This window comes from Fundulus heteroclitus, chromosome 11 (assembly GCF_011125445.2).
Source record: "Fundulus heteroclitus isolate FHET01 chromosome 11, MU-UCD_Fhet_4.1, whole genome shotgun sequence".
Classification (NCBI taxonomy): Eukaryota; Metazoa; Chordata; class Actinopteri; order Cyprinodontiformes; family Fundulidae; genus Fundulus; species Fundulus heteroclitus.
Genome location: NC_046371.1, coordinates 15,379,845 through 15,391,864, shown reverse-complemented (window position 1 = coordinate 15,391,864; position 12,020 = coordinate 15,379,845). Strand labels below are relative to the sequence as shown.

Genomic DNA, 12,020 nt, shown 5'->3' with positions numbered 1-12,020 from the left:
AAATGCTTTAAATCTTGTAGAATTTGTGTTTTCCAGGCTTATTTATACTATCCTATTGATTTTAAATCTTATCCCTGCTTGAATCAGTAAATATGACATATTATAACATCTGATCAAAGCTCCTGTCCGTGTTTTATTTATTTGAGTCAACACCCCGGGATAGAAAAATGGTAAAGTTAAGAAGCAACAAATGGCTGAATGTCCTGGAGCCACAACGGCTCTGTCGCTAGCCAATCCGTACCATCAGCTCATTTGCGCACGCGCAAACAGAATAACTTCTGGTAGGCAATATTTTGTTTTTCTTACTTTTATATTCTTTTGTATTTTTTCGAGGCGGGGGTTTCTTTATGTATATCTTTGTATTTGCGTAAATATTGCATATTTTACAAATAAATACAGAAATATACACACACACACACACATATATATATATATATATATATTTAGTTTTTGTGTTTTTAATAGCAAAAATGTTTCCCAGTTGTGGTTAGGGAAATAAGAATATATACACCATTTCTTAAAGTACATAAAACCCCCCAGCTATAAGCACGTTTAGGAGTATAGAAGCGTATTCTATTTTGAATATTCTTCAGGGTTTTTTTTTTTTATCATTTATTTGATTTGCTTGTGTATTTTGTACTTAATAAATGCATTTTAAAAAAGTTTGCCTTGGCTTTTGTTATGTGTTCTTAATCCATGTTCACATTCCTTTAGCTGAAGGAAATACTTTTATATATTTGATAAAAGACTAAGCTTTACTCAGTACATCTGTAATGATCTTGTGATTCTAATGATCAGGTTCATTTCTAAAGCTTTGCAACCATTTCAATGCTGGTTTAAAAAAAAACAAAGATCTGTTCCTGTTTTAGACCAAAGCATTTATTTAGACATGTGCTTTGTGTTAAGAGTTTTAGCTCAATCCAGATGCGTTGTGATAAATCCTCATCAAGCTAGCGGTCCCTCTCCATAGCTTATGTAAAACCATGATCTTGGCATAACTGAATTGCTACGATGTTCTCTGGAGATCTTTTAATAGGTCTTTATGCTACACAAAACCTTGTTTCTCTTTAAACAAAGACTACTTACACATCATGCGTTACTGCAAACACAAGGGCGATGGGCAGCTGATGTGAGATTTCTGTTACTGTTATTTTAAACACAAAACTAAACTTCAGGAATTAACGAAATCCGATCACACCAAAGTTTGAAGAAAATTAAGATGTGCTTCTAAAATCCAGTCAAGATCAGTTTCACATTTCTAGCACGATTCACTCATTGAGAATTAACAGCAGTGTAAAGCTAGCTCCTCTATAATTAAAGCTTTATGTTTAAGAGTGAAACAAATCGTTTAGCGTATCGCCACAATGACAACCAAAATGGGGCGGGAAAAATATTGTTTTATTTTTCTACATTACAAAACAGCTAAAACTGTCCACATCTGTCCTCCCGGTCTCCTCGGCAGCCAAACGCTCTAAAGCAGGACTCCCCTCTCTGTGACTTCCTGGGAAAATAAAGATGTCAGTGCCTAGGCTTCCTCATTATCACTTCCTGCCAGGCTGCTATCAGTAGAGTCCACTCGCTCCTCCGGTTGCGGTTCTGTTTGCTGGGGTTCTGAGGTGCTGGTGGACTCGCTGGGTTCTGTGCCGCTCTCTGCTGGCTTGCTGCCGCCGTTGTTCTGTTCTTTATCTGCTCCCTCCAAGAACGTAGACCAACCTTTTAGCCGCTCCTCCCGCTCCCGTGACGTCTCTTCAACCTGCCAAAATGGCACCAAACAGAGAAGAAAGCTTAAGCTTAGTCCCGAAGGCAGGCTTTTTTTTTTTTACCAACAGAGATGTTATAGAATATTTATAGGGAAGGTGAGGAATAAGTGTGAAAACATACTTGTACACACAAGTACGACAATTTTTTTTGTCGCCGTTAATCGCGCGTCAAAACACACACACCGTTCCCTAATGTTTTTCCCCCCGCCGTGCTCTCCGGACTGTGTTTCTTTTACCCTCGGCGCTTTCCGTAGTTTCAAGAGTGCTAGAAAACCGTAGCAAAACAGACCACTGAGCTATATTATACACTGGAGTGCTGATTTTGCCGAAAAACTGAAGTCACTGGCCGCCATCTTGCTCCTCCCTACTCTCACAGAATCCCATAGGATTTGGTTGCAACAACAAGCAGTTTTCTGGCTGTGTGAAAACATTTCATAGGTAATTCTACAGTCAGTGGATGTACTAACACTATCAACTACTAGGAAATTAGGTGCTGAAATATTTTACATGTTATTCATATTAAATATATATATATATATATATGTATATATAAGTTTGTGTATATGTATATATAAGTATACACATATGTAAATATATGTTTTTGTACATTGTTATATTTATAAATGTTAAACATATTTATTTAAATGAATAAAATGCAAAATATTTCAGCACATGACTTTCTCAGTACTTGATATTTTTAGAACATAATATAAAACTATATGGCATTTGACATTTTAAAAGTCTTAAGCCCCCCCTGAACATGAGAAAATCCTCGTTATTCGATGCTGTAGCGCACATATTCCCTAGTTACTGGGGGGAAATAGGGAGTACCAATATGGCGGCTGGTGGCTTCAAAGCGACTCGTTCAAACAGACGGTGATTAGCACTCCAGTGTATTATATAGCTCAGTGAAACAGACCCGCACGAAGTTTCTTTTACCCTCGGACACATGCGACTTTGGGCTTCTTTTTTCTAAAAGGACTTCTAAATTTCATGAGTCACGGGTTGCGTTTTTTTGGGCAGGTTTCTGAAAGTGAAATCGCTCATTTGGGCTCTAAAATAAGTGCCGAAATAGGGGTTATTAAGAGGCCTGCCTGCACTACATTAGAGTGTATCCAGCTGAAATATCCCTCCGCCATAGGAGCCGACGGTAGTACAGGCAGACAGAGCAACTCTGCCCGTATTTTCTGCAGTTTATGGCGCAATAACCGGTGATAACTGCTGAAAGTAGATTACTTGGTGCAGATCACCATTTTGAGCTGACATTGGTTCTGAAGATGAGTTTTTACACGTTGATAACATTGCAGAAACCCAACCCATAAACCGTACTTTAATGCTTATTAATTTATTGTCTCTGTATTTGACAAACTAAGGCTGAATCACGTTGCCAAACGAAGGACCTGGAGTTACTAAACAGTTGCTAAACAGTCTCATTCAGGGTATTATGCTCCTGTCCAGTTGCAAGCAAAGTTTAAGACTGGAATGACCTGGAAATGTAAAACCTTTTTCCAGGCTTAAACTCTATGAATATGGATAGAAACAGCAAGCAAAAATATTCAAAGAAATTATTGTTGTTGGTGTGAAAGCTCAGAATTAGATGTGTGTGTGAGACAGAGAGAGAGAGAGAGAAGAAATGAACAAAACTTATGACTTTATTGAAATGTACAATTTTTATTAATTTATATGTTTATGCATAATACCATGTCTATCTTTGTTTAAGAGGCAGAAAAAATATATCGGCATGAAATCAAATCGCGATTAAAATTTTTAATCGTTTGACAGCACATACATACGTATATATACATACATACGTATATATATATATATACATACTTATATATATATATATATATATATATATATATATATATATATATATATATATATATATATATATATATATATATATATATATATATATATATATATATATATATATTAGGGCTGTCAAAATTAACGCGTTAACGCGAGATGATTAATTTCCGGAATTAACGCAATATTTTTTTTAACGCATTAACGCAGCTCCGCCCTTTTTTACCCACAATTCAATTGTCCGACATGAGCGAGATGGAGAAATCAGAAGAACCCGTTGGACCGCTGGATGGACAATTCGAGTATAAAACAAACAAAGACGGAACAATAAATAAACATGTTGTGGTTTGCTCACACTGCAAGAAGGACTTTTCGTTTCACCGAAGCACCTCGAGCCTTAAATATCATCTTAACGCCAAGCATACATTTGTTGGGGCTTCAACTTCAGGTGTTACGCCTGGCATGCGTCAGACCACCCTCACCGAGCGCAGGGCATTAAGTAAGTCTACGTCTGAGAAGCTAAACGACAAAATTGCCAGATGGATAGCCAAGGACTGTAGACCGATTAATATTGTCGAGGACACTGGCCTCGCAGAAGTTTTGAAAGTGGCAACTTTAGACGCATTCTACAAGCCACCGTCGAGAGGCACAGTGATGACTAAAATCAACGAACTTTATGTTGCTAAAATGAAAACGAAGGAAGAGGATTTGGCTTCAGCGGAACATGTTGCTTTGACAGGAGACCACTGGACCTCCGTGAGTAACAATAATTATCTGGGTGTGACGGCGCATTACATCACTGAAACCTGGGAACTGAAGTCGTTTGCTTTAACCGTAATTAAATCAGAAGAGCGTCACTTCGCAGAGGCATGTGCTCAACAGTTTCAAACCGTGGCACACAAGTGGAAAATAGAAGGAAAAATCACAACAATAGGGACGGACAGTGCCCGTAATATGACAGCTGCGGCTAAACTGCTGCCATATGATCACATGCCCTGCATCGCTCACATGCTGCAGAGAAGCATCAACGTGAGCCTCTCCGATAGTGGATTTACAAATGTATTGGCCAAGTGTCGCAAAATTGTGGGTCACTTCAGACACAGCGCAGCCAACAGCATGGAGCTTAAAGCACAGCAAGCGGCCCTGGGACAGCAGCAGGAGCCACTGATCCAAGACGTGCCAACGCGGTGGAATTCCACGCTGGAAATGATCAAGCGCCTGAACCGCAATCATGCAGCAATTAAAGCAACCCTGGACCAACAACGCCATAAACTGGTTATGCTGACGCCACCAGAATGGGACAAACTGCAGAGACTGAGCACTCTTCTAGAGCCCTGCAGGTAAGGAATGCACATATAATGTGCAAATTGAAAATTAAATTGAACTGATCAAGCTCCTATTAAATGTTTAACTGATTTACCAGCATACCAACTGGTGTTCAAATATCTTATGTGTGTGTGTTTGTGTGTTATTTTACTGCAGGTATGTAACTGAGATTCTGGGTGGAGAGGCCTATATCTCCTGCTCAGTAGTACTGCCTGCCCTCCGCCACCTGCGTCAAGTGATGAAGGTCTCTGAAGAAGACCCTGCATATGTGGCGAGCTTTAAGACAAGCTTCATGGAAGACCTTGCCTCCCGCCAAGAAAATTCTAACAATGCATGGCTCAAGCTTGCAACGGCTCTGGATCCACGTTTTAAAGACTTGAAGAGTCTGCCCAAGAGTGAAAGGGAAGAGGTGTGGACCTCACTTGGAGGCATGCTTCATGAACATTCACCCAGAAGGTCTCTGCTGACTTCTCAAGATGGACCACCCAAGAAGAAAATTCACCTTCTACAGATGGGCTCAGATTCAGAGTCAGATGAAGAGGCGCAACCTGACAGAGACATACACAGGTACAGGGCAGAGCCAAGCATAAATATGGAGGACTGCCCCATGCAGTGGTGGGCTGCTCATTCAGGAGCACATGACAAGCTGGCGCGGCTTGCCCGCAAATATCTAGCAACTCCTGCATCCACAGTTCCTTGCGAACGACTCTTTTCAGTCGCTGGCCATATTGTTCAGAAGAAACGGTCTGCTTTACATTCAGAAAATGTTAACCAGTTAGTTTGCCTTAGCAACTGGCTAAAAGATGAATAAATAAAGGTAAAAGGACCTCATGTAATAGTTTAAAAGTGGAGTTGTTTGTTCAAAACGAAAAACGTTCCATTCACCCATCCTGTATGTGCTAAAAAAAAAAAGAGCAATGGCTAAGTTGCCAAAATTGTTGAATTAAATTCTTTTTTTGGATTTGTCATTAATAAAAACTAAATGTAATACCCCCTTCTTGCTTATCTTTCTGTTTTGAAAACAGTACACAGAAAATTTTTCAATAATATTTAGGCTTGTGATTAATCGAAATTAATTCAAGAAACCTTGTGATTAATTAGATTAAAAATTTTAATCGTTTGACAGCCCTAATATATATACATACTTATATATATATATATATATACATATATATACATACTTATATATATATATATATATATATATATATATATATATATATATATATATATATATATATATATATATATATATATATATATATATATGGGTTATCTATACTGCTTTAAGCTAAATTAATGCAGTATACATGATATAAAAAATTTACTAAAGGTATAAAGGGATGAGAGTACAAAAAAAATGTTTGCTTTTTCCTCACTGCTTTTTCAAACTCGTACCTAATTGATTTGATGATAGTTATTTAATTATTTTTTTATTGCGACACCCTGAGTTTTTGTTATACGTATGTATTGTATTAGTTTATATGTACTTTTTTCTTTTATCTCTGTTCGAAATAAAAAATCTGAACGTTTCGAACGCTCAAATATGATGTTTGGATGCAACTCTTAGATTGATCTGTGACGCATTGTGAAAAGTTTCAAGGGGGGTTGAATACTTTTGCAAAGCACTGCAGCGTCAGTAAAATCCCACAGCTGTCAAACATTTCAATTGTTGGATACCTAACATATTCAAGCTCCAATTATTTTAAAGCAGAAACAAAAGTTATAGAAATGACAAAATGTAAATACATTCTTACTGTTTTATATAATGAGACCTTTTTTAATATAAAAATTTGTTGTTTGTAGCCATTACGTACAAATATTTAACATATTGTTGTCTGTATGAGTTAATTTTGATACTTTGGTCATTTTTGGTGGGAAAAAAAATGAAACAATTCAAATGTCAGATTTATGAAAGACGACTCTTGTAATCCAAACCATCGGATGATGGTGATGATCGAAAACGTTGGTTATCAGGTAATCAAGCTCAAAAACTGTCGCAATCTCCTTACAGTCCAGTTCATTTTGAGCGGCTGACCAACATATAAAAATTGAGAATAAAATGACCTGATAGTCTGTCGTCCCATCCCAGAGCTGCGCCGACAGCTGCCTTCCTCCAAACCAGCGGCCGTTAAACGAAAGAATACAGGCATCGGCTTGCTCTGGCTCCTTGAACGCCACCGATGCCACGCCGTCTGGGTGTCTCTGCGGGGCAAACGTGCGGTAAGCAGCGGTTTTCTTTCTTAATGGCTGATTTAATCCAGACTGAAGCCGGATTCATTAAACTCACGTCAAACAGGATGACCTTCTTGACTTCACCAAACTTCTCACACTCTGTCCGTAGATCCTCACGATACTCATTCAGCACCAGCGGGTCTTCCTGAAACAGACGGACGCAGACATGTTTACGGCAAACTAAACGTGTGTACCAGTGAATACATATGTGTGTGTGTGTGTGTGTCATTTTTTTTAAGCACCTCAAAGTCGCTGGGATGGAACATGTTCCTGATGATGACGACTTTTTCATGCCTCTTCCTGAGTTCCCCTTGCTTCTCGGGCCTCCAGTCCAGCTGTCTACGTGAACGAGAAGAGCAACAAGAACTCAGACCGCCTATTTAAATTAAAATTTGTCAGAGCAAATAAAGATATCCATATTAAAGAGAAAGGGGAATTCTTCTTGAGCCACTTTTTTTTTTTTTTTTTTTTACAAGCTGTTAGTTCAGATGAACTGATATTGCTTCAAATAACTGAATCAGACATAAAGTCCAACTGATTTTTTTAGAAAGAGGATCAAAATACAGATTTTCTTTCAACATCCTTGTTTCAAAAATAATAAATAAATTCACCTCACTGATCGTCATGTTTAACAGCAGATAAAGCTAAATTACAGATAATGTAACGTTACATAAGTAAATATACTCAGGTTGACCAAAAAACGCTCATTGTGAAATTCAATTGTGTTAGACTGAGTTCCGGACAGAAGAGCTTTAAATGTTTCTATTCATAATTTTCCTCCATTGTTTTTAGTTATTTGCTTTATTTGTTTCCTAACCTCTTAAGAATGTTGTTTTAACATGAACAAATACCATCTATAATCAGGGTTGTAAACATTCCCATTTCAAAATGTTTGAGTTTTCAAGACCAACCTTTTCTGCATTATTTACAGCCGTTTTTAAGCTTTTGGGACAGAGGAACCATGTTAGTTGAAAATCCAACATAAAGCGTTCTCAGCTGTACACTCCACAAATTCTGAACCAAATTTTGTCCTGTCTGAGCCACGGTTCATTACAACTCTGTACAGCCATTTGGTCCGCTGCCATAAACTGGGATTGAGTTGGACTCATGAGGCAACATTTTAAAGGTTTATTTCACTTTGGTTGAAATAAACATTTAAAATGTTTTTGAACTTTTAAATGACAAGTAAAATATTAAAGTCAAACTAAGACGAGGTGAACCAAACGTATGTAAAATAGAATTAATTATATTATACGGAAAAAAATCAAACATTTCATATGTAACCAGACATGGAGAATGGTGAAAACAATTTCCAGAGTGCGTTTAACACACGTTTCAGTTTTGTTTTGCTGCTTTATGCATTACGTTTTAACCCAATTTTTGCATCTAAACAGTAAATATGAGAACAAGAAAGAGAAATGATTAACAATGCATATCGATCGATAGACATATATCGATAATAGAAAAAAAAAGGCTCAATAAGAAGTTCAATAGAATAAAAGTTTTAATATATCAGTCATTAAATCCTTCCAACCAATCACAACGCAGACCCAGGGACAAGCTCCGCCCCTTCAAAGAGCTCACAGAGCACGTGTTCTTTATTTCTTTTTTTAAAAACTAGCAGTTTTGGTAAAAAGCTGGTTGAATAAAGGGTTGAGTTTGAATTCAGTGTTTGTGTGTTCTGTATCTTTTAAACAACAGCATAAAATAGCCAAGGCTGCACTTAGAATATATGTTTTGAATTTGTTGATAATTATCGATATCGATCCATCTGATTTCTATGTTATCGATATGCTTTTTTTCTATATCTTCCAGCCCAATTTCATTATGTGCTTTCTTTGTTTGGTTTTTAAAACCACACTAAACAAGCAGTAAGCCTTCTCACAGAGACACGTGTCAGCGACATCTTATCTGCTTCGTAAGAAGAGTCTCTTGCATCTGGATTCAACTAAAACTGTTGAATTAAACGTGCACCTGACTTAAAGCCATTTGCTATAACATACTATCCCGCCGACATTATTTAAAATTTCTAGGGTTAGAAACGTTAAAATATTAGCTGAACCGACGCAAAGCCTCCGCGCGCAGACGCTCAAGACAAGACGTTCAACAAAGACAGGGATGGGATTTACTTCTGCTGCTGGTGTAGCTTCTTCTTGTAATCTTTGCTTTTCTTCTTCTTCTTGCTGGCGTCATACTGGCCCTTTAGCTCAAAGCGAGCCGCTTCCACGTGGAGCTTATACCCTCGGACCTCAGACTCGTCGATCAGACGTACAGCCAGTGCCACCGATTCTTTCTGCAGAGGAGTGATGGAAAAGGCGGCTTATAAAGAGACCGATACGAGACACACACACATCACCTCTTTTTTTTTTAAGCAGCATTAAATTGCATTTGCCAACAAACCAGAAAGACTTGAGTTTCATGACAATAACGTTTTTTTATTAGAGTCTTTTAGAGTTTTTCTGCCACTTTGCCTTATCATAACCCAGTTCAGGAACTTCGTTGAGAAGTAAACCACAGAGAAATAACCTGAACTGAAGGATAAGCTTTATCGTACATTAACAAGCACAGAATTTGATGCGTAGGACCAGTAGCGATAACTCAAGCAGAAAGACGGACTGACCTTAAGATAGCAACACAGGCCATCTCCCTTCAGGTTACCGTCTTTGTCCTTGTAGAGTTTCACCTTGTACTCTTCAGTGATGGGGTCCCGCAGCACGATACCGCACTTGGACATCAGCTCGACGAACTCGTCAGAGCTGATGTCGGGAGGCAGGCCTGGGGAGGCCGGTGAAAATTGAGGAAGGTTAGAGCGAGAGAGTGGGCCAGAGCAAAGAGAAATAGCAGCTCTAGATTTGAAGGTGACAACCTGATACATAGACGTTTGTGTTTTTGTCCTCTTCAATTTCAAACCATCCTAGAAAAACAACGAAAGAAAGGACAGTGTCTGTTAAAAGCGTTGATTTTGATCAGCGGACTAAATAACTAATGGTGTCCCAACAGTTTCGCCTCAATGTCTGCTGGAAAAGTCAACCAGGCGTACCTGGATCAGCTTTCCTTTTCTCCCCTTTCTGCTTGGTTTCTTTAGCGGAGGTATCTTGCTGCTCGGGGGCAGGATTTGGGACAGGTTTGACTGATTTCTCCTTTTCCGGCGGCTTGCTGCTCGGTTCAGGTGCGGCAGGCTGGGAACTGCTCTGTGCTGCGGCGTTGTTTGCACCCGGCTCTCCTTCCTGAGTGAAGCCATAGTTGGCCTGGTAGGCTGCGATGAAGTCCTCCGTTATCTAGAGGAGCAAAGACAGGTCTGCTTAACATTAACGAAGAAATCAGAGGTGAAAACGTTTCTCAGACCTCACGAGAGCTGTAACTACTCAAAGTAAAACGTTGAGAGACAAAAAAAAAAAAAAAAAAAAACACAAGATGTGAGCGTTCAGCGCTTTTAGATGTTGAATCTTATCCTTGCTGCATTTGGCTTGGATTCATTTCTGGGGGGTGTGGCAATAGAAAAAAAATCTTAATGGCTTGTCATTGATTTCATTTCACTGAAATGAAATCAATGACATTTTATGTTCAGTCCAAAATCTAGACCTGTCAATATGTTACAAAACTAGACATGGGATGGTGTTAAGATTCCTATACTCACACAACACTGGGTAAAATACCAGCTTTACAGCATCACAATATGTACCAACAGAATGTAAACTAAAATGGATAACATCATTTCTTTAAATTTAAACAGAAAAGCAAGAACTATGCCAACTACTACTAAAACAATTCTGAGATGTCGAAGAGACTGAGATGTCGTTAGTACACTCAATAATGGAAATAAAAATCAACAAACAGGGCAACACCTATAACTTAAAAATCACTACAGTCAAAGCACTGAAACGCATAGCGCTGCAAAATGGTAACAATGCAGGCAGGAATGAGTAGATGACAGGTCGTACTTTAGGAAACCAGGCTTTTTTTTCATGGTCCCAGTCATACACGGTCCCATCCACCGGGTCGGTGTAGGTGTATGGATCTGAGCCATCTTCACTTCTCTGCCCATAGAGCTCCTGCATCCGCAGCTGCTCCAGAAACTCCTTGTTGTTGGCATTCGACTCCCCGCTCATCTGAAACAAGACGAGGGAAATGTTGCATTAAACTGGTCAGCGTGCACCTACCGACGTTCCTAAAGCTGGTTTTAAAATAGTCTTTAACGCGTACAAATGTACTTTACGTGCTAGTATGAGCAGATCAAGCAGAATTAAAAGGCGGCAAGGTGGGCCATTTGGTTTTCCAGCTTTCCTGATGGACTGTTTTTATTTACATTTACTTGGATTGGAGAATAATGTGAAGCTGTAGCCTCTCCATGCCCATCACTGGTCTAGCAAGTTCAACAAAACGGGGATTCACACAGTAACAGTGAAGATGTTAAAGTGTTGACTACTGTAAACCGAGCTAAATGGGTGTTTCATACAAGTAACGACATGAAATACTAACCTGTGTCTTACAGTATGGTAACTATAAATTGTTTGGCATTGGAATAATTCACATATTTATGTTGCACGATCTACGCTCGGCAAGACTAAAACGGCTCATGTTAGCCAACTTAGCTAACGTTACCTTTAAAAAAACAAATGGTCGAAGCGGCACTCTTCAGTCTGGCTGTTGCCAAAAAAGCAGATAATAACCCCCTCCAACAAGCTCTCGTCCCTGAGACAGCTCCGTTTTTATCCTGCTGCGAGGATAGGAGTGTAAAGTATAAAGTTTATTGCCAAACGAACTGTATTTTTACTCCCCTGTTTGCGTTTGTACTCATTGCGCGACGACGCTTGAACGAAACGTTTCCGGGGTCAGATTCTAAACGCGCATGCGCCTAACGTCGCCTGCGCGTTCGATTTCCCCTTC

General features: G+C 38.9%; 1 protein-coding gene across 2 annotated transcripts; it reads right to left on the bottom strand.

The window, feature by feature from the left end:
• Positions 1-1,377: 1,377 nt before the first annotated feature.
• htatsf1 (HIV-1 Tat specific factor 1) lies at positions 1,378-11,964 on the bottom strand. 2 transcript variants are annotated; one of them, XM_021307877.2, is made up of 10 exons: positions 11,736-11,964; positions 11,075-11,242; positions 10,174-10,411; positions 10,000-10,047; positions 9,754-9,908; positions 9,263-9,426; positions 7,376-7,472; positions 7,189-7,278; positions 6,966-7,103; positions 1,378-1,753 (listed from the first exon to the last, which is right to left on the bottom strand). In XM_021307877.2, exons 2-10 carry the CDS (start codon positions 11,240-11,242, stop codon positions 1,526-1,528), a joined length of 1,326 nt encoding a protein of 441 aa, XP_021163552.2. In that variant the 5' UTR covers positions 11,736-11,964; the 3' UTR covers positions 1,378-1,525. The 2 variants fall into 2 exon arrangements, with proteins under 2 accessions (XP_021163552.2, XP_021163557.2); XM_021307882.2 differs by lacking the exon at positions 11,736-11,964 and adding an exon at positions 11,613-11,720.
• Between the last annotated feature and the right edge of the window lie 56 nt (positions 11,965-12,020).

What these genes read in the sequence shown, in the direction of transcription:
- htatsf1 (XM_021307877.2), bottom strand. Translation starts at nt 11,242, where the DNA reads ATGAGCGGGGAGTCGAATGCCAACAACAAGGAGTTTCTGGAGCAGCTG. An exon ending in AAAAAGCCTGGTTTCCTAAA is followed by an intron (nt 10,412 to 11,074) that starts GTACGACCTGTC and finishes TTGCTCCTCTAG; the next exon opens with ATAACGGAGGACTTCATCGC. An exon ending in AGAAGGTCATCCTGTTTGAC is followed by an intron (nt 7,104 to 7,188) that starts GTGAGTTTAATG and finishes TTTGCCCCGCAG; the next exon opens with AGACACCCAGACGGCGTGGC.